The 23441-nt window shown below is 25.6% G+C and overlaps 1 protein-coding gene across 2 annotated transcripts in view; it reads right to left on the reverse strand.

Moving 5' to 3' along the window:
- LOC135923365 (cyclin-dependent kinase 11B-like) overlaps nt 1–19205 on the reverse strand; it is a 32896-nt gene extending 13691 nt beyond the window's left edge. The window contains exons 1-9 of one of the 2 annotated variants that reach the window (XM_065458061.1): nt 18990–19205; nt 18878–18945; nt 18751–18808; nt 18619–18710; nt 10766–11325; nt 6987–7206; nt 2386–2452; nt 2022–2224; nt 1346–1467 (exon numbers count right to left, since the gene is read on the reverse strand). In XM_065458061.1, the coding sequence (XP_065314133.1) occupies nt 1346–1467; nt 2022–2224; nt 2386–2452; nt 6987–7206; nt 10766–11325; nt 18619–18710; nt 18751–18808; nt 18878–18945; nt 18990–19174 (1575 nt within the window). In that variant the 5' untranslated portion in view covers nt 19175–19205. The remainder of the gene's footprint in view (nt 1–1345; nt 1468–2021; nt 2225–2385; nt 2453–6986; nt 7207–10765; nt 11326–18618; nt 18711–18750; nt 18809–18877; nt 18946–18989) is intronic. The other variant, XM_065458062.1, reaches the window with a different exon arrangement.
- Nucleotides 19206–23441: the final 4236 nt, after the last annotated feature.

Below are 23441 nucleotides of genomic sequence, written 5' to 3' on the forward strand. Positions count from 1 at the left end.
ATGGCGCTAATAATATAATTGCAGATGCTTTATCGCGAAATCCAATAGAGAAAAATGATGATAGAATAACAAGTGAAAATAAAATAGTGAAATATATAAGAAATCTTACTTATAAGATACATTAACTCTTTCAGGAAAAGAACTTAGAGATGAAACCACAAAAGATTTAATTTTAATAAGAGTAAAAATATTAACAAATAGTACAAATATACAAAATCAAGCACCAGAATTACAAGCTTTCAGAATAAGAATAGTTGCAATAGAAAATGATGATGTTATTTTATTTTAAAATGACAGATTAATCATCCTGTACTCACTTCAAAAAAGAGTTTTACATATATTGCATATCTCGGTATTACATCAATGAAATCCATTACGAAACATTATTTATGGTAGGTCGAAAAACTAGTAAACAGCTTGGATGTCAAAAACAATGCAAGATATATCAAGTGTTTCCGTATACCAGCCGAATCAATAAAGCTAGGAGATGATAAAACAGTAGAAACAATGGAACCAAGCCAAGAAGGAATTCAACCCCGATATCCAACGAGGGAACGAAAGCTAACAAAAAGATTAATAAATGGTACAAATAATACAAAATCAAGCACCAGAATTATAAGCTTTTAGAACAAGAATAGATGAAATAGAAAATGATGATGGTGTTACTCACTTCAAAAAAGAGTTTTACGTATATTGCAAAGACATTATATATGGTGGGAACAATTAGATAAAGATGTCGAAAAACTAGTAAAGTGTTCCTTACTTAAAAAAACGATTGGTACAATAAAAAAAAAAGAAATATTGTTATTGAACATTATAATAATTATAATTTTTCTTTAGTTTGTTTTTGAACAAAAATTTTAAATTTCCTTAACCTGCCCGCCCATTGTATAAATTTCTTAACCTGCCCACCCATAGTTTCAAAAAAATTTTAACCCGCCCGCCTGCTATTCTTGAAAAAAATTTTACCCGCCCATCCGCCCGCTTACTTAGGGCGAGCGGGCCGAAACCCCGTCCAATGCAGACCTCTAGTTCACAGTATCACAAAAAAATAATTGCTAATTTATAAACCTATATGTACAAAAGCTAATTTGAAAAAAAGGTACTAGTTTAAGTTTATAAACAATAAATTTAGAAATATCATAATATTTATTATTTTCGAAAAAAATCTATCTAAAACTATACCGATTAATATTTTTTTTAAATGAGAATTAAAACTAATATGTTATCTGTAAAATCAAACCAAGGAACCTAATTAAAATTGTAGTCTTATAAGCATCTTATTTCATTTTGGGTAAGTTCATAGAATAAATAATATGTAATATGTAAAACAAATTAAACTCACCAATATAGACACAACATTGGGATGATGCGCTTTCATAAGGGTATTGATTTCCCTCAGAGATGTGATAGGAAATCCTTCTTTCTCTTTCTCCATTTTCAATCTTTTAAGAGCAACTATTTCATCTTTTTTTAAATATCAAAAATATTGGTTTTTTATGATAACTTTTACCTGAGTCAAGATTAATTTTTATCTGATTTTACTCTATTTATTATTTAAATATTAGAGATACATCAGGTCCAGGACGATAGTGGTATCTGGTTGGTTTTTTCTAATAGCTGGTTCTTTTTTAATATTATGTTAATTAATGCATTTATTTAAAATAAAAATTTATAATTCTAAAAAAAATATTTTTATATATTATTTTGTTTAGAATTTAAATATAAAATTAAAGTAGAAAGTAGTTATACATAAAAAACATCCCTAGATGAATAAAATATTGAATAATATAAAATTTAAATATATTGTTTTTGATTTAAATTATACATTTTATGTATAAGGGAATTGATAAATATTTTTTCCAAGTAAATGAAAATTTTTAGAATCTGTGTTAAAAAATTGGATCCAGTATATCTCTAGTATTATATGTGAAATTTGTAGCATTTAAAATTAATATACACATCACCTTAATTACTAAAGTAGTGGGGGGAAAAATCAAATTCTTGTAAATAAAATTTACTGGTTTTCTTGTTTTTAGCCCTGTAAACGACCCCATAAGTCCCTTCCTCGATTCTATTCAAGCACTGATACTCTTCCACACTCCTGCAACCTTGAAAGGCAGGATAATAATAGGTTACGGAATTTATAGGTTTAATTTTCTTGGGATGAATATTGTAATCCGATTCTGTATATAAATTTTCTTCAAGTCTTTTGGTATCTTTTCTAATTATAAAAATATCAATGGTAGGCTAATTTATTTTTGAAATGAGTTTCTCTGGTAAATATTTAGTTGTAAAAAACGATGCCAATCAGTTATAAAATGACTATATATTAGTTTAATATAATAATAGGATTGTAAATTATGTAATAAAAAAATGTCATACTTTTTTGGTTCTGATATCGTTTTTTGGTCGTTCAAGGAATCATTGATGAGTTTATATGACTCTAATCCTTAAATAATTTAAAACAATTTGTAAAAAAATTCAATAACCTATATCGGCTCCACAGCCTCATCTAAGAAAAATAAATAGAATCGAAACGTATAAAATAATTAGGGAGAAAATTTTAAAAAAATTAATATTATATACTGTTCCTCTCAGGATTTAAATTTGATAAATAAAATTTTGGGACACATGACCATCATTATTAAGAATCTAGGAGAATAATTCCCCGGAAAAAAATCCCTGTTTTTTAAGATATTAAAAAAATCCTATAAATATATACACGAAATAAAAATCCTCAAATAAAATATTTAAAAATTTTGAGAAAATCAATTCCGGGGAATTGGGGATTTTTTTCTGGGGAATTATTTTCCGCTTATCCATTATAAAATGGCGATTTACCGATTAATTTAAGTAATTAATAGTCCTTACCGATTTGATTTAGGAAACACTTAAATTCTTCGTTTCATATGCTATGGATACACCCAGATATCTTTTCCCTCCTCATCTTTGAAGTAGGTACTAGAGACCTCAAATTTTTCGGTCCGAATGGTCAAAAACTTTATGATCTAAACCCAGCCAGATGCGATGATTTTTTTAAAAATGAAGGAATTATAATATATCTCAAAATCAAAATATATTCTATTTCTAATCACTTCTTTATTATAATATAATGTGTATGTGTTTAGAGCCATGCAAGGCTGGTGGTAACATGATAAATAAAATGATTTGGAGTCACTTTATCATGGGACACTTTATCACGACTGTACATTATCATGAGGACACTTTATCACGACGATATTTTATCATCGTACACTTTATACGCGACCACTTAAAAATTAAAAAATATTTTTTTTGTTGTAAATTTATATATTTATAGGGCAACGAAATAATTTTGCAGCATCTCTCTATAATGTAAAATTATGGAACAAACACAATTCAATGTTAGAAGGTGTCGCCCTAACAACAAATTGTGTTGAAAGGTGGCATTATGGAATTTAATCCCTATACCAATGTTCTTACCCAACGCTTTGGAAATTTTTAGATGGGATTCAAAAAGATATGCAAAAACATAAGGCCCTATATCTTCAAGCCATACTGGGAACAACACTGTACCAGATGAAGATATTAAAAAACGATTTCATATGTGTTTCGAATTATGGACTATCTGATTCTTTAAAATTGTTAAAAGCTATTGCCCATATTTTATTCAATTAAATATTTTATAAATAATTCATATTTTTTACTTGTGATATATTGATTTATAGTTACATATTAATAAAAAAATGAAATCATACTTATTGCCCATATCTCTTGTTTCTTTATTTTTAAAGAACATAAAATTTTAATTTTAAAATTTTTTGGTTAAAAACTTTAAAAATTTTGGAAAGAAAAAATAACGGAAATTGGATTTTAAATATAAAATAAATGGAATGGTGCTTTTCTATATAAAATTATAAAATAAATCTTCGTAAATAAAATGTTTTTCATTTTTTTTGTCCAAATAAATTAGTTGAATTTTAAAAATTCAAACTTTTATGAAAAAACGATGCTTAGTGTTGTTAAACGGCTCGATTTGATAATTAAGTTAAAAAAAATTATACTTATGAAAATTAAAATATGAGTTTTTCTCAATAAAAAAATGCAAAAAAATTTTAAATATCGGAATTTAAAAAAAATGAAATATTTTCAAAATTTAAATTTTTAAATATATTATATTAAAAGTTTTAAGTATATCATGATAAAGTGTCGGGGTTCAAATGTCGCATGATAGTGTCGCGTTATTAAATGACTGAGTGATAAGGTGTCGTCGTGATAAGGTGTCGTCGTGATAAAGTGTCGCGTGATAAAATGTCGCTAGGCGGTAATTTATATTTTTTAATTCACACTGAATATTAGATAATTATAAAATTATGAATTTAATAAAAGATAAATAAAAGATATTTCTCACCAATAAGATAAATAAAAGATACTTCTCACTAGTAATCTGCACCGGGCCTAATTTTTCAAACCCGGCCCAAATTTATTTAAATATAGAAATTAATTTTTATAATTACTCAAAATAAAAGACATATGTTATATGTCGTTTAGTTTCAATAAATAAAATAAAATATTTTTATTTTACATAAAAAATTTAATATAAAATGATAAATTTAGATATATTTTAAAAAAATTTCCAGGGTCCGACCCGACCGGGCCCAAATTTTTTATTATAGCCCAGCCCGAATCCGATTATTTAAAATACTTCTCAACAATAAGATAAATAAGATTCTTTCAAACACTAATCTTTCATTAAAAAATTCGGACCGGGTCGGGTGGACCTTGGAACGGGTCAAGCCTTGGAATTTTTTTTTGTACCCGGGCTGCAGGTTTCTGTAATAAATATAAGAATTAGCCCAAAAAAGTGGTCAGTCAATAATTAATATTTTATTAATTTTATGTTGAATTTTTTATGTAAAATAAAAATATTTGATTTTATTTATAGAAACCAGACACCATATATATAACATATCTTTTATTTTGAGTAATTATAAAAATTAATTTCTATATTAAAATAAATTCGGGCCGGGCCTGTAAAACTTTTCAAAAAAAATTTCGGGTTCGAGTCGAGTCGATAAAACTTTTAAAAAAAAAATCGGGCCTGGCCGGGCTTGATAAAATAGGCCCGTTGCAGATCACTAATATAGACGCTTTATGCAAAACACCCAATATAAAATGAATATCGAATATTGCGATATTTTATCTTATATGGCATTTTAATTGTATAAATTAAAATCAATAGCAAAAATCATATCTATTCTATCGCCCACCGACATTTTATCACGCGACACTCTATCACGACGACACTCTATCACGACGACACTTTATCACTCAGTCATTTGATAATGCGATACTTTATCATGCGACAGTTGAACACGCGACATTTTATCATAGGTCACTTTATCATAATATACTTAAAACATAATATAATATATTTGAAAAGTTAAATTTTGATAAAATCTCATTTTTTAAATAATAATTATCACTCTAAGTAGGCTGGTGTTGGTCTCGGGAGGGGGGGGGGGTTTGACTTTTACATTTGAATTCTGATATTTAAAAAATTTTAATTAATTTTTTTTGTATTAACTCATATTTTAATTTTCATAAGTATTATCAAATCGAGCAGTTTAACAACACTAAGTTCCATCATTTTTCTTCTTTTTCATAAAAGTTTGAATTTTTGAATTTCAACTAATATATTTGAACAAAAAAAGAACCTTTTATAATCTATTATTTTACGAAATACAATATAAATATAATTTTTCAAACGAATATTTTTAAGATTTATTTTAGAATTTTATCTAGAAAAGCACCATTTTATTTATTTTATATTTTAAATCCCATTTCCGTTTTATTTTATTTTCAAAATTTGTCAAATTTTTAGCCAAGAATATTTTTAAAATCAAAATTTTATGTCCTTTAAAAAAAAGAAACAGGTGATATAAGAAATAAGAATGATTTCAATTTTTACTTATTATTAATAAGTAACTATAAATCAATATATCACGAGTAAAAAATATAAATTATTTATAAAAACACCACACTTATTTCTTAGGCGTGATAAAGTGTGCATGATAAAGTATCGTTATAAAGTGTCGCAAGATAAAGTGTCGTCGTGATAAAGTATCGTCGTCATAAAGTGTCGTCGCGATAAAGTGTCGCCGTGATAAAATGTCGTCGTGATAAAGTGACGCGTGATAAAGCGACTCCAAATCGTATTCTATATATTATTTCTAACCATTTCGAATATATAATTTTTATTTGACCATTTCAAAAATATTGGTGTTCATCTCTATAAATATACAAAATACCTGTTATAAAATGAGTGCCCTAAAATCGAAGTTTAAAAAAAATCTTCAAAAATTTTTGAAAAGTTAATATAATTTTTTGATTAAAGATCTTTCTTATTCAAAAAAAAATCTACAATATTTTTTTTAAACTCTAAACACTGTAATATTTAAAATTAAAACAATAGATATAATTAAGTTGTTAAATTGATAAGTTACTTCATTAAAATTGATTTAAATGATATCTATAATTATATTTTATATTATTATATGTGAGGTGAGTTAAGACAACAAACTACACAAAATATTGTTATTTCTGTAAAATGTTTTGTTGAGAATATGTTCGTGAAAGAAATAAAATAGGCAAATAATATATATGTCTATGTGCGATTATTTAAGACACTATACCCGATCTATTGATTTTGGCGAAAACTTGTTCTCTAGTTTACATGTGATCAGCGTTGGGATAATTTCTTCAACAGGAAAGAAATCCCGATTTTATAAAAAAAAATTAATTATTAAATATTTTATTTTAGAGATTATTTCACCTAAATTAATTAACCAGTTATTTCAGTAATGATGGTAACATGTCCCCACATTCTATTTAAATAGCGGGATATAGCTATAAAAAAATATTTTAGAAATACTAACAATTAGCCTAACCCTATAATAAAGTAGTCAGAATTATATTTAAAAAAAAAATAATCAAAAAAATACCTTTATTTTCTTCTGAAGCATTCTCATAAATCATATCAACATCTTTATTATCCTCTCCCGTTTCTTGCAACAAATTGCCTAACACAGTTAGCCGTTCATTTTCCTCTTCAGAAGGTATCATTCTAAAATACCCATTCTCCTCAAATTCGTTTTCATTTAATTCTACATCATCTTCTATATCACTGTGACTAGGATGGCGTCGTCTTATATCCACAGACTCCTATAATATAGTTAGGATTTTTTATTAATGAAATAATACATTTTTGTTGTTAATAATCTGACAATTATTAGAATAATCATATTAGTTTGTAAGACTATTATTTATTTAATTTATAATTAGGACAATTATAATATTTCAAAATTTTATATTATATTTATCAAAGATACGCACAGCCCAGGTATGGAAAAAAATAATTACATTTTCAAGCCTGGCCCAAATTTTTTGGTGCAATCTGGATGTTAATTTTTGATATTTTATGACCCAATCCAGATTTTTAAATAAGGGTAGTTATTGGTCAATATGTTGATAAACATTTACTATGACAGAGAGAGGATACCCTTAAATGGGCCAATATAAGGATTTAAATTTGATAGATTTACAGTATATTTAATTTGCAGAGTTGTTAAAAGATACTTTTTAAATGGATCTAGATACAGATACATCGTCTAAAATAATATCTAGATACCGATATTTTAATCAAAAATCTATCTAGATACAGATACCACATTTTTATATCTAGATACTTGTATCTAGATTCTTTAACAACTCTGTTAATTTGTGACAATGGACAATATAGCGTTTTTTCGACTATATGTTTAATAATTCAAAATAGGGATTATACATTACAATAATTACACTATTTTAGAAACTTGCTTATAATTATATATCAATCATTTTTTGTTAAATTACCTGGATAAGTTAATTTTTTTATAAAATTATTATGGGTTGGGCTGGGCTTGGAAAATATTTTTATAAATTATATTGGGCTGGAAAAATTATTATGAGCTTAGACGCTTGAGAATTTTATTTATTATTAACTATGGGTAGATATTGGCCTAAAACAAATTTTTTTGCAGGCCTGGGCTCGGCCTGATCAAAAAAACTAAGCCCATGAAAATCTGATTTTGATTGTATTATAAATTCTTTATGATTATTTAAATATTTTATTTTAATTCTCAACTACCAAAATTATTATTTTCATTTAGCTTGGAAGAATTTTTTGCAATTATTATGGCTTTGTACTTTGCCTGGGAATTTTTAAAAAATTAAATATTAGGTATAAGTGATCAGTAATATTTAACAAATAATATTGGTATTATCAAGTAAAAGTTTTTAATTTATTATTACTCAAACCATAGTATTTATACTTAGTTTTAATGGATTGAATCTGGCCTAAAGTGGGGGGGGGGGGCAAAAAGAATAAAAATTGTATATTATTTTCAAATAACAGGTAACAACTATCATAAAAGTAAGAAGAAAATTCTCATTCCCCGTCATTTTTGACGGGCTATCTACTAGTTAACGGTATAAATCCTTAAATATACGGATATTACTTAATGATGATGAATAGTTTGTGCAAAAAGGCAACTTGTTAATTCTGATAACAATAGTTTGGATGAAGTTATTTTAACAAGATGATTTAGAGAAATTGTTACAAAGAAAGAGAAAATACTTAAAAGAGGGCCAACGATTGCAGAGAAAAGTAGTGGAACGATTATTATTTATTTTGATGATTTTAAAAGTTTGGATAAGAGGGAAAATATTTTGTATTTTTGGGAGTCTGCTAAGCTGCCGCACCCTGATTTATAAATTTTATCCAAAATCTTATTTGCTATTCCTTCAAGCCAAGTTAATTTATCATATATTCATATAAATATATTTAATGAAGGAGCGTTGAAAGATCTTTTTTAAATTTGAAATTAATTCTTTCACTGCATAGATCGAAGATGAGCGAACAATTCTTGGAAGATATTATGCTAATACGTCTAAATAAAATTTTTAAAATTGCTACATGATTATGCTTTGTATTTTTAAATAAAATATATTTATACTAAATTTATGATTTGGAGTCACTTTATTATGACGACATTTTATCATGAGGAAACTTTATCACCACGACACTTTATCACGATGACACTTTATCACGATGACACTTTATCACGCGTCATTTTATCTTGCGACACTTTATCACGCGACCATTAAAAATTAAAAAATATTTTTTTTGTTGTAAATTTATATATTTATAGGGCAACGAAATAATTTTGCAGCATCTCTCTATAATGTAAAATTATGGAACAAACACAATTCAACGTTAGAAGGTGTCGCCCTAACAACAAATTGTGTTGAAAGGTGGCATTATGGAATTTAATCCCTATACCAATGTTCTTACCCAACGCTTTGGAAATTTTTAGATGGGATTCAAAAAGATATGCAAAAACATAAGGCCCTATATCTTCAAGCCATACTGGGAACAACACTTGAAGATATTAAAAAACGATTTCATATGTGTTTCGAATTATGGACTATCTGATTCTTTAAAATTGTTAAAAGCTATTGCCCATATTTTATTCAATTAAATATTTTATAAATAATTTATACTTTTTACTCGTGATATATTGATATATAGTTACATATTAATAAAAAAAAGTATAAATTGAAATCATACTTATTGCCCATATCTCCTGTTCTTTATTTTTAAAGAACATAAAATTTTAATTTTAAAATTTTTTGGCTAAAACTTTAAAAATTTTGGAAAGAAAAAATAACAATTGGATTTTAAATATAAAATAAATGGAATGGTGCTTTTCTATATAAAATTATAAAATAAATCTTCGTAAATAAAAGGTTTTTCATTTTTTTTTGTCCAAATAAATTAGTTGAATTTCAAAAATTCATACTTTTATGAAAAAAAAATGATGCGTGTTGTTAAATGGCTCGATTTGATAATTAAGTTAAAAAAATTATACTTATGAAAATAAAAATATGAGTTTTTCTCAATAAAAAAAATGCAAAAAAATGAATTAAAATTTTTTAATTATCGGAATTTAAACGGAAAAGTCAAAAAATGAGATATTATCAAAATTTAACTTTTTAAATATATTATATTAAAAGTTTTAAGTATATCATGATAAAGTGTCGCGTGTTCATATGTCGCATGATGAAATTTTGCGTTATCAAATGACTGAGTGAAGTGTAGTCGTGATAAAGTGTAGTCGTGATAAAGTGTCGCGTGATAAAATGTCGCTAGGCCAAATTTATGACTAGTTTTTTAATTATGATTTAAATATAGAATTTTTTTATCAATTCAAAAATTCCTAAACCAGGACAACCCCGGGTTCAAAGATATTTCCCTGAACTAGATCCGAACCGACTTAAATATTTTTTACCATGAACTGAACCCGGCTAAAATTTTTGTCGTCACATTCCTGATTAAATCCATAATTTGTGTATTACTAAAAAAAGTATATGGCGGAAGAGATTTTTAGTTAATCAAAAAAAATCAAGGGACCATTCTCAGTTGGGCTAAACCTTGATTTATAATCTTCATTGGGACCAGGTCTGACAAATATTTTTTCCGATTCGGTTGTTTCGTGGCTTTATTTAAAAAAAATATCTGATCGATGACAAATTTTTAAAATCATAGATTCAGAGCTCTTGAGAATAGTTACAATATTATTTCGGGTTTTAAGCATCTATAAAAAAATTCCCATATCTTATTTTAAAAGAATAATTAGAAGTTATAAAAAATTTAAAAACCGTAAAAAAAATTAATCAATACCTTCAATGTATAAAGTTTATTTTCTTCCTTCTGAATCGTTTTTGATGCACGTTTGCTATCTAATGTTTGAAAATGTGCAGGCCTCTTATAAAGCTTATCTTCTCTGCTGAGAAGAGCTTGTCTCATTTCTGTTTCGGTTTTGTGCGAAACTGTTGTTTGTACATCTATTTTATTTTGTGGGATGGTGGCACTCACTTTGTCTTTTCGCCTATCTTTATCCATAGATTCTTGGCCATATTTTTCTCGATTGTGACGATGCTTTTTGTGTTTGCGTTCAGTTTTTTCCAACTTATCGCTTTTATTGTGAGTGTTTGATAATTCTTGGGGAGTTGGTATAGTAAGGTTTTGATTATTTTTTAAGCTGTCTTTGGTATTATCCGATGAAGCCAATTTATAACTACTTCTGTGATATGCTTTATGTGAAGGTGACCGATTGTCGATGATAGCAACACGGTTATTGATGGCTACTGGGGAAGAATGAGTGGACGAGCCTGATGAGTATAAATGGGCAGATGTGGTAGGGGGGTAATGCTTGTAAAACAAATTGTGTCCCCTTTCCTCTTCATTGTTTTTAAAAAAGAATATATTAATAAATTGATTAGCAAATAAATATAACCATTTTTAAGTTGCATAATTAATAAAAAGTATTTATAATTAATCCTATGTAAACGCAAACGAAGTTCGTTTTTTTTGGAAAAATGATGAACGGTTCCTTTTATTTTTGACGAACTTTAAACGTGAACGCGTTCTTTTTTTTGACAAACGCGTTCGAATTTAACGTTCGCTCAATTTTACAAATATTTTTTATTAATTTGAATATTATTGTTTATATATTAATTTAATAGATTATGGATATTTATTTCATCATCATAATCTGATTCTGAAAAATCACAATCAGATGAATTAACATTACCATGGCCCAAATATGGTAAATATTTTACAGTAACATCCTTGAAGGAACTAATTCAATACTTATCAAATGTAAAATGTGCCTTAAAAGTATTATTCAAAATCTTCAAGTTCCAATTTAAAACATTTAATTGTAATATTAATTATTTTATCTAATATAACTAAATAGCCAATTAAATATATTTTAAGTAAAAATTATTAAATTTTATATATTATGTAATTAGATAGAAAATTGTTGATATAATTTAGAATTTATTTTCAATGTCATTTTTTGAAATTATAATCTAATCACTATTATTTTAATCAAGAATTTTATATTTTAAATGTTGAACACAATTTAAAGTATAAATTTTTATATTGTAGAAATAATTAACTTTTATATGATATAAAAGTTTTAATATAAAAATTATTTCTTTGAATCTACTATACCTAGGATTTTATATTTTTATTTACAATATTAAAATGCTATAAATGACTAATTTAATATTTTTATAAAAATATTTAATATAAAACGAGGAAGTAGAGGATTGGGCGAGATGTATCTCAATTTTTTGAAGCAAAAGACAAATCAATAAATGTTTTTAATAAATGCCCCTCGTTAAAAGAGTTGTTTATTAAATATAATACCGCAATCCCCTCATCTGCCCCTGTAGAGAGCGTTTTTAATATAGCTAATTGAAAAACAATTGTAATTATAAAAATATTTATCATTTATATTTAATTTATAATAATATGAACAATTTTTTATGAATAAAAAATATCTTTTTATTCACTATATTATATTATATTTAAATTATAATGTCAAAATAAAACTATATTATTTTTTAACATGGTTAATATATTGTGTTAAAAATTTAAGACATTTATTTATATTAAATTAAATTTTAAAATTTATCATAAAATTTTGAACGAATGTGAACGCGTTCGATTTTTGTCAAACGTTGAACGCGTTCGATTTTTTTAGAAATGTTTACAGCACTAATTAATCCTAAACTAATAAACACCCATTTTGAATCTTTTTTCTTTCTAGATAAATAAAATTTTTTATCAGTAAAGAAAATTAAAAATTACTTTATATTAGAGATGAAAACATCAATCGTGTGCAATTTATTTTAGTTTCTTATAAGCATCGTGTAGATTTTTTTTAAACTAGAATTATATCTAAATCATTGTGATTTCAAATCTCTTCGCAATATCATAAAAATTGTAAAATACATTTACATTAAAATTTTTAATGAGATCTGATGTTATAAGAAACATTTTACTTTATAGTGCATAATTGAATTATTTTTTAATATTGTGTTATTATGAGTATTGAAATATATTTTTTTAAATTGTTCCATAAATGTATTTAAAGCTTTAATCTATATTTAGTGGGATCATTCAACATTCAATTTTAAAAATAGCACAAACAAGGAACGAAAATGCAGATGAATTTTTATGTATGATAGACCACTGTACATTAAGCTTCCCTTTCATATCAGTGACATCAGCACACCCTTGTAGAGACCTGCAAAGCCCGAGCGAAGCGAATATTAAAATATATACGTATTTTATATGAAGAAAAAAAATATGCAGACACGAGCTCTAAGGTAGAATAAGTCATTAACCATGGAAACGAGAAGGAAGCTCTATTATGAAAACAGAATAAACTGATCGATTCGAGTTGAAATGATTTAATCAAATTGATTGGGATTAAAATAAAAAATATTTACTTGTAATTTAAATAATTATTTTTTAACCCTTATAACACAGGTGAAAATAACATGAATGTGGTTCCCTCAGACCAAAATTTAGATACTTCATATCTTAAAATTTAATTTATTTGCAACTTTCATATTTTATACAAATACTAAATAAACTCTAATAAAATGACTTAACCTGTTATTTTAAGATTTTATTGTTATTTTAAAGGGGGTCTGCATAGTCTCATATAAGCTACGAAGGTCAAATAAATTTATTTTTTTATATTTTACAATATTCTGTATATGAGTTTAATTAATTTCTAAATATTATTAAAAATTATGGTATATACTGAGACAATCTTAAGATTAATATTTTAATATAATAAATTATAGTCAAGTAAATATATTGATGAAGCCTCCATTTCCAAGATAAAAATCCCCTTGAAGGTGGAAATTAAACCAAAATTAATATCATATATTATCAAAAATCGCCAAAGATTATCTGGCAATTCCAGCAACCTTGACTAACTCTGATAGGATGTTTTCAGAGGGGTTATGTTATAACTGCTCAACGTTGTTCACTAGGTGAACTTACTATCCAAGCATGCATCTCAAAAATATATATAATTATTTTGAACCTACTATCCAAGCATGTCTGTGACTAAAGAGTTGAATGCGCATAAAGAATCTCAAAAATTTATTAATTATTTTTCTTTGTATATTATTAATTTTTTGCAGTGTTTTTTTTTCTTATATTTTGTGTTGAAATATAATCATACTGTTTATTTTTTTATTTGATTGGCTTAGTATTGATTTGTAAAAGATTAGTGATTAAATCAAAAAAAAATTCAATTTCCTTTTTAGAATTTAGAATTATCTTTTAAAAAGTAATCAGGAAAAATATCTAGGTTCAGTTCTCTAAAACAATATTGCTTTATAGCTTTTTTCCATATATATATTTATTTAAAAATACAATTAAGGATTTTTTTAAATCAATATTCCATATTTATTTAAACAAGGTTTTTGAACCAATATCTATACAATATTTTGTTTATCTTGGATTTTTAATATAGGTTCCCAACTTGACTAATTTTAATGTTAGTAACAAAATTTAGTTATTTTTGTTGCGAGTAACAACATATTACATAAATTATAATTATGTTAAATAATGTCCAAAGGTGATATTTTAATTTCAATTTCATTTTAGGTTAGTTAAATTATTTTATAAAATATATATATTGTAATTAGAATGAAAATGTCAATGTTATTGAAATTTTAAGGACAAGAAAGGTATTTGTTTGAACTTAATAAATGAGTTATACTTTCTAATAAATGGTGGCCAAAATATTTTTATTACAAAAACCTAATATTTTTTGATCAAATTATGATTTTATTTGATGGTATTGATGTTGTCAACTACCTAAGACAATTCAATGCCCTCATAATTCTCCAAATACTCAAGGATTAAGAGATAATAAAAGTCATTTGATAGCATCCATGAACGGGTAGATATTAAGAAAGGAAATCCTTGCCCCACTGGATCCTTATAAACTTTAGCTGAAGGAATTAAAAATCTCTGCTAAAGATATTCACTCTTAAAACTGCCCCTTACAAAAACGATTTACATTTGGAAATATCATTGAAAGATGTATTATTAAATGGCTAGCTCAAAATTTTAGCATAAAATATTAGGAAAGCCTGAAAATTTTACTCCAGAAATATTTGGACATTTATTCAATCTCGAAGTATATGTATTATTATTTTTTAAAATATTAATTTAAAACTAAATTGGGCCATTTGACAACACTAGGAATCTTGTGTATAGAATCCATAGAAGGTTGATAGCAACAGCTATCAATTGTCAATTCGCCATAACCGATTCTGCAAAGGCTAGGGTATAAGATTAGTTTATCCTTGGATACAATAATAAAGACAAACAAGAATTGTACTAAAAAGGAAGATTGCACTGTACTACGCATTCAAGTTAGCAATGTATTTTGAAACGACAGAAAGATAGTTGAAACAAATACAGGCAGCATGTAACAAGTTTTATGTTGTAAATGTGTATGAAGGACTGTGGCTACTCGCCAAATAATGACAAGATTTTTTTATTTTAGCAATAAATATAAAAATAAACAATACATGTTTAAATTTTCAATACAGGTTCAACAAGATCAATGATGCCAGTCAGTCCCTATAGAAGAGGAAATTTCTAAAGGTAACATAAAAACCTTGGAAAAGATTGAAATATGGAGATGGGAGAAAAAGATATGTATGCGATGCGTGGGTTAGGATACAGGTATGACATAGGGTAGTGTTACCTATGAGAATGGCCCATCTTTATTTGATACAAATTTAATAAATGTGTTTTGTGAAATGGTTTGGGATAGAGTGAAATGAGAAGATTTTAAGAGCATATGTGAGTCTAGTTATAGCATAAATTATATATAAGCAAACAAGGATAAAAATAGCAGGGAACACTCTGTAGACACACAGGGAATAAAAAACTCTGACCAGGTTTGAAGTAGAACACATAAATGGGATTATGGGATTGAGGTACAATTAGTGATAATCAAGAAATCTCCTCATGCCCAGAATCATGCTCTGTCAGAACAATAAAAAAATTAAAGCTAGTTCTAATTTTGAAAATTGTCAGCCCTGTATGGCCCAGAAAATTTTTGATAGAAATAATTAGGTCTGCAAATATTATAAATAATAATTAGGTCCAAGTTCATCCAACTATTTTGGTAGGTTGAATTTAGACATTTACAAGTATGATAAATTAGAATATTAATAGTTTAATTATTAATATATTTCCCATACTTTTTTGTTATAGTAAATATTTTTTTAAACCAAGTCATCTGTCTAATATAAATAATTTTGTTAAGTTAAGAGCAAGTCCATCTGGCCTAATTGCATTAAAACCAAGAGTGACGATTAATTCATTAAAAAAAATATACATCCATTGAAAATAACTTTTGAAAAGCATCGAGACAAGTGAAAGGTATTTTAAAAAAACAACTTTTCAAGGCTATTACAGTAAATGTTACTGCCTATCACTGGCTTCAGTGTATGTTCAACTTTAATAGATGAATTGGCAGTCTAGGTTAGTAGTATTGTCATTTTTTATTTTAGAAATTATTTCCAAATCAATATGGCTTAAATTCAAGTCTATCTTGCCTGAATATTTTTTTAAAAAAAGGTACATTAAATATTATTTTTGGTATTGGCATTGAGTATCTAGCTAAATAAGAAGAGTGATAATGCATCAAAAAAAATAAGAAATGGAATATAAATAGTAAATTTTCTAATTCATAAATATGAATAGTAAATTATTTGATTCATTTAAACAATTTGAACAAAAATAATGCACTATAGAGATTGACATGGGCTAGCTTAGCCTGAACTGATCCATGATCAAGTGTTTGGTTTGGCCAAACCCTTGAAAATTGTAAAAGTTATCTAGCCCAGTTTGCAATAATTAGAAAGACATAAATTTGTTCAATTCTAACCTTAACTTTGGGCTCCATCTATAAGCCCATACAACTTCTAATGTTTTAACTTATTTTTGAATAATGATTGGAATTGAATAATTCAGTTAAGCAATGCAATTCTTATCTTAAACTAATAAAGACTTCTCTCTACCAGGAGAAGATTGAGCATGATGATTTTAATGTTAATGCTGCTAAGGTTTATAATAAAATAACCCTGAGTTTTTCTTTACTATTATTTGTGATATACAAATCATATATTTATTAATAATGTACAACATGTTAACCACCAAATATCATATATATATATAACATATCCAAATAATTAATAAAAATATATTTTAACAATAAAAATGTATAATTCCTAAATCAAGCAATTGGTCAAATGACAGGCCCTGTGACTACTTAGTCAATTCTAGACAGGCTATTGAATCTACTTCTGATAGTCTACCCATTGTTGATTAAGCTCCGGTAAATATGTCTTCCATTTCAATAGTTTTTCCAACTCATTTAAGTGATGTATCATCATTTTTCTGTTTCATTTTCTGGATTCCCAATTTTCGCCATATTTTTTGATTGATTTAACAGCATGCTTCCTAATGGCTCCAGACTCTGCCTCATAAGAATAAAATCTATTCTTCATAATAGACCTTTCTTTCTATTCCAGCTTTAACTCATTCCTTATCATAAAACAAGTTGTCCATTTTGTAATTCACAATGTTTTATATTCCTATCATGGTATTTATTCCTCGCTCATTCTTTACTCTCTTCAGTCTACTTTATTGGATTTAATCTTAACCAATTTAAATTGGTTTTTAAATTTCTTTGTAACATTAACCTTGCCAGATAGAACAACTATATGTACACTAAAATGAAAATATTGTTCATCAAAAGAGAAATAATACTAAAAAATCTTGTGATCAAATAAAAAGGAGTGTTCACATTACTACTGGGAGATCTCCAGCAGGTTAATGTTAGGAAAAGATTTAAACCCAAAATTAGATTGATTGAGATCAAATCCAATAAAAGAGATAGAAGAGAGTAATAGAAAAAGCAAGGAATACCAGGATAGGAATACAGAGCAACAAGAATGATATGGGACCAGTTTGGATAGGAATGAGTTAAAACTAGGATGAAGAGAAGGGCCTATTGTAAAGAGGAATAGATTTTATTCTTACAAGGTGGAGCCTGGATCTAGAGTTGTTAGGAAGCATGCTGACCAATTACAATAAAAAAATGATGCAGAAATTGGGAGTCCAGAAAAAAACAGGAGTGATGACATATGACCTGAATGAGATGGAGGAAACTATTGAAGAAGACATATCGTCCTAGATTATTCCACAATAGATGACACATCAGAAGTAGATAGATTTAATGGCCATGGCCAAGTGATCAGAGCATCCACATCATCCAACTAACTGCTTGATTGAGGATATAATTTTAAAAAGGTTTAAAAAATAATTTTTAATTAACATGTTGGCATTATTAATAAATATGCATTTCATATCACAAATATATGTAGAGATATCAATGATTATTTAAGATGTAATTCATAAACTAGAAACAATATTAAGTGAAGTTAAACCAAAAATACCAACCAATATTTTATTTGGAAAGCTATTTTTAGTTAAAAACTTAATAAATATTATGGCATTAAAAGTTCTAAGCATCTTAGAAATTGAAGAAAAATATTGTTTTTACAGCATAAGAGTAAAATTAGTTTTAGGGTGAATATTTATAAATTATTTTCAATTGAATGATTAGATACTTTCATATTTTAATCTATCTGGTGAGTATTGACTTTCATTGAATATTCTTTTGTTTTGTTGCAATCTATATTTATTATCAATATTTCTTTCCCTAATTAAAGAATAATACAAGCTAATATATAATAAAATACCTATGTAATGAGATCTTATAATTATAGGGTATATCCCTTCTTCTTAGATAATCTTTTTCTTAGATGCAAAAAATTAATTAATTAAATATTTTAAATTAAGTAATGGTATTTTATAAATTTGTAATACCTCTATATGTTGGCATTGAATTATATAAATTAGGTGGTTTAATATCTAAATTATCTTCATCACCTGAGCTAAATATTGTAAATTATTTTATAAATATTATATTAAATAATACTTGTGAGCTTCATTAGAAATTTTAACGTGTTTTGTATAATTTTCTTTTAGTGGTATTTCATCTTTGTCATTATGTTTAGATTTTTTCTTCCTTTTCAATTTTTTTAAATTTTTTTTGTCAACGTTAATATCGGGATTATTAAATGATTCGTTTTTTTCGTTAGATTTTTCATTTATTTGTTCCATATAAATATATATATAATTATACAAACTTATATAAACAGATTCTTTGCTAATAATGGATTCCTCGAAACCGTACCTTATAAAAACAATAAAGGATAAAATATTTTAAATGATAATGCTTCATGACAACCAGTTGGTAAATAACAATATATATAACTTTTTAAGCAAGTATCGTAATTTTTTTAATTTGTAACAAGAAACAACAACCCCTTCATTTTAAATTTCTGCCAATTTAATATGAGAAAATCAAAAATTCTTGAAATTTGCTTTGTAAATAAAAATTCAACCTACAAAATTTATTATTAAAAATGAAGCCTTATAAAATAAAAATCAATAGTAATATTATGCTAAATTACTTAAAAAATAACTAAAATAATTTCATTTTATTAATAATAAATATGCCTGTAAATTTATGCATTTTATTATATTTGTTATTAAATATATTCGATCTCGTAGCATTTTTCTTATATACGACAAAATAAACGGTTTTTTATAAATAAAGTTATATTTATACCCTATTCTTGTTATATGCGTTAATTTATTATCAATAAAGTTCTTCTATATTTTATTTTGGTGTATTTTTCCTAAATAAAATTTTAATTTTTTATTGAAACTATTTTTAAGTTTGCCCTATTATGCCCTCCTGGGTTATTTACACTAAAATTTTCTTTTTGCCTTTTTTTAAAAAAAACTGTTGATATTAAAATTTTTATTATATTTTTTCCCTAAAACTTTTCAATATTTATCATATATATAAGATGCATAAAATTTAATAATATGATATACGTGTTATCCATAGCGTAGCTTGAGGTATAGTTTTCGGGTTTAAATTCCTGTGATGGTTAGTACTAAATTCTTATCAATATTTCTATAATTCTATTCATATGATAAGGTTTATATTTTGTTAGCATTTATCAATTGTATTAATTGCAATTTTAATAATATTATTGTTATATTATAATAAATATTATTGTTATATTATAATAAATATTTATTTATTATATTAAAAAATATATTATATTTTGTTAAAAAAATTTCGATATTATTTTTATGTTGTAAATTTGGAAATTAAAAGAAATAAAATATTTAAAAGTGTGAAACAAAATCTATTCTCAAAATTCTATAATTCAGAGCATTTTTCTTTAACAATTATGACTATAACAAATATGGGCAAAATAAGTGTAGGATTTAAATAAAACTTATAAACCGTAATGTTTGCATTATGGATTATAAATATATTTACTGTTAAATTATTGATATCTATTTAATAAGCTAATGCTCAGAGTTGTTAAGGAGCTGCGCTCCTGGAGCGCCGCTACATTTTCTCAAAAACAGCTGGAGCGCCCCTGATTTTTAAAAATGAGGAGCGGGAGCGGGAGTAGCTCCTTTTAAGGTTGGAGCGGAAGAGCGCCGCTCCACCGCTCCTTTAAATTTAATATATAAATTATATTATTTTTTAAATATTAATAATATTTGTTAATTAAAATTTAATGAAAATAAAATTTTATTTTATTTAAATTTATTCATTATTAAATGTTGAGCCGAGTTTTATATTGATTTTTAATCTAATCATTTTAAACATTAAACATCAGTTTTTCCTTTTTATATTGAAAATTTTTTGAAAAATTTTGTAAGTCATATTAATATTCTATTTATAGATATATAATAAAAAATAGTTTTAGATATTATGGATTTAGAGATCATAGAAGAAGAAACCGAATTTACATTTCCACCAAATAAAAAATATTTCAAGCTTATAGATTATACAGATGATAAAGTCAACTTAAAGGCGAAATGCCTATTATGTATTAACAACAAAAGGATATCTTTCTCTAAAATCTCAAGCTTTAATTTAAAAAAACATTTAAAAGTAAAATCAATATTTGTTTATTTTGTAATAATTTTTTTAAAATGGTTTTAATTATTTTTGGGCAATTCATTATATTAGTTGAGCTTGGGTTGTCAGATATGATGCTTTTTTATATTTTAATATTTATTTAAATTTTCTCATTACTTGTTCAACCTCCTTTTTATACATTTTTTTTCTAAATTTAAAGTATTTTTTTAAATTGAATTGTAACATCCAAATTAAAAATATACATTTTATTATGGTAAAATTTATATTTTATTTAATCTTAATTTGATTTTTTCTTATTTTATTTTGATCAATAAACTTGGAAAATAATTATTTATTTTTATTTTATATTAATAAAATAAGTAAAACAAAATAATAAAAAAATTTACAAAAATAAAAAAAAATAAAGTGCCTAAAAAGAAATTTATATTGCTCATTAAATATTTGTCAACTTCTTATTTAAAAAATCTACCTAATTTGATGTTTTAGATTATCAGTTAAAAATAAAGTTGATTTTTATAAAATAAATTTTAATTTAATTTATATTTAGAGAGTACATGTTAATCAATATTCAAAAATTGAAAATCATATCAATAGTTATAATAAAAAAGATATTAGCCAAAATATAAAGTCTTCTGAGAAAAAACAGTCAATATTAAATTTTAGTCAAAAAATATATGAACCTACAAAAACTGAAGGAGATAATGCAATCATTGATTATGTCATTGAGACACTAGTTCCTTTATCAACTGTAGACAATCCTAACTTTGTCAAAATGATAAAAACGTTTTATCCTTTAGCAAAGGTAATGTGCCGCCAAACACTAATAGCAAAGATAGGTTTGCGTTATGATAAAATGATGGATGATATTATAGAAATGCTTTCTGGAGTATCTTATGTGTGTACCACAGCTGATTGCTGGACTGGATTTAGAAGGTAGTGCCTATATTTTTAAATGTACTTGATTAATTTAACTTATAAAGGTCTTTTTTGGGTGTAACAGCTCATTGGATTGACACAAAATCATTGCAAAGAAAATCAGCAGCTTTAGCCCTAAGACGTGTTCAAGGCAAGCATACTTTTGATGTTTTGGCCAAGATGATAATTGATATACATAAAAGCTTTAAAATTCAGAATAAAGTGATAAAAATCTTTACTGATAATGGTAGGAACTTTGTGAAAGCATTCAGGTAATCTTAAATATTTATTTTAAAATTATAACTTTCCTTTTATTTTTTAGAATGTTTGAAGATAAAAGTTCTAAGATGGATGATGAATTCCAATTTGTGGATATTGATGATATCATAAATAATATAACAGAAAGCTTTGATTATCTTCCTCAACATTCACGATGTGCTTGCCACAATCTCAATTTGGTGGCAACAGTTGACGCAGAGAAAGCTTTAGGTGATAGAAGCTTTCAAATAGTATCTCAAAGTTTATTCCAAAAGTGTCAATCTTTGTGGAATAAACAAAATATGTCTACAAATATGGCGGACGATATTAACAGAAAGTTGGGTAGGTATCTAATATGCCCAAATTCCACTAGGTGGAATTCGTATTATGAGTCTATGGTTTTGCTAGATAAAATATTAGATGAAAAACAAAAGGACCTTGATGAGTTGTGTGATAACCATGGGCTTATACATTTTAACTCCCAAGAACGTAAATTTATTAAAGAGTATAGTCAAGTAAATATTAATATAATTGTTATCTAAGTGAAATAAATAAATTTTAGGTTATGGAGCCTATGAAAAAAGCTCTAAAAATCCTTGAAGGGGAGCTTGATATGGACATGGGTAGTGTTGCGTAATCGGCTAATACGCCTAAGCCTAATTAGGCTAAGCCTAAAAATCGGCTAAGCTTAATTAGGCGGCTAAGCCTAATTAGGTAAGCCTAAAAATCGGTAAAACTAAAAATCGGCTAAGCCTAATTAGGTTGAGCCTAAAAATCGGCTAAGCCTATATAAATCTGATAAAATTAAATTAGTCAAAATTCTGCATCGATGCTTAGTATTAATTATTATTTATTTATTTTAGTAAAATAATTTATTTTATTTATATTTAATGTAAATAATTTATTATTATCAACAAATAAACATAATATGATTTAATATTTTTTATTTATATTATTATATTTTGAAATGAAAATAAATTTATTTATTTGATGTTTTTTTAATAAAAAAAATAATATGCTGCTATATTTAAAAAATGTAATATTCTTTATAATATAATTTATTAGTGATTTTCACAATCTTCTTTGAAAATACATCTTTTATTGAGGAATTATATTGTAAATCTTATTAGATAAATAAACAATCTTTTAGGTGAAATCTTTTATCATTTTTTTAAAATTATCTATTTATTATTAAATGAGGTGGATTTTATGAAACTTTTTCGATGTTATTTTATATGA

This window comes from Gordionus sp. m RMFG-2023, chromosome 2 (genome assembly GCF_954871325.1).
Source record: "Gordionus sp. m RMFG-2023 chromosome 2, tfGorSpeb1-WG-v2, whole genome shotgun sequence".
NCBI classification, from domain to species: Eukaryota; Metazoa; Nematomorpha; class Gordioida; order Chordodea; family Parachordodidae; genus Gordionus; species Gordionus sp. m RMFG-2023.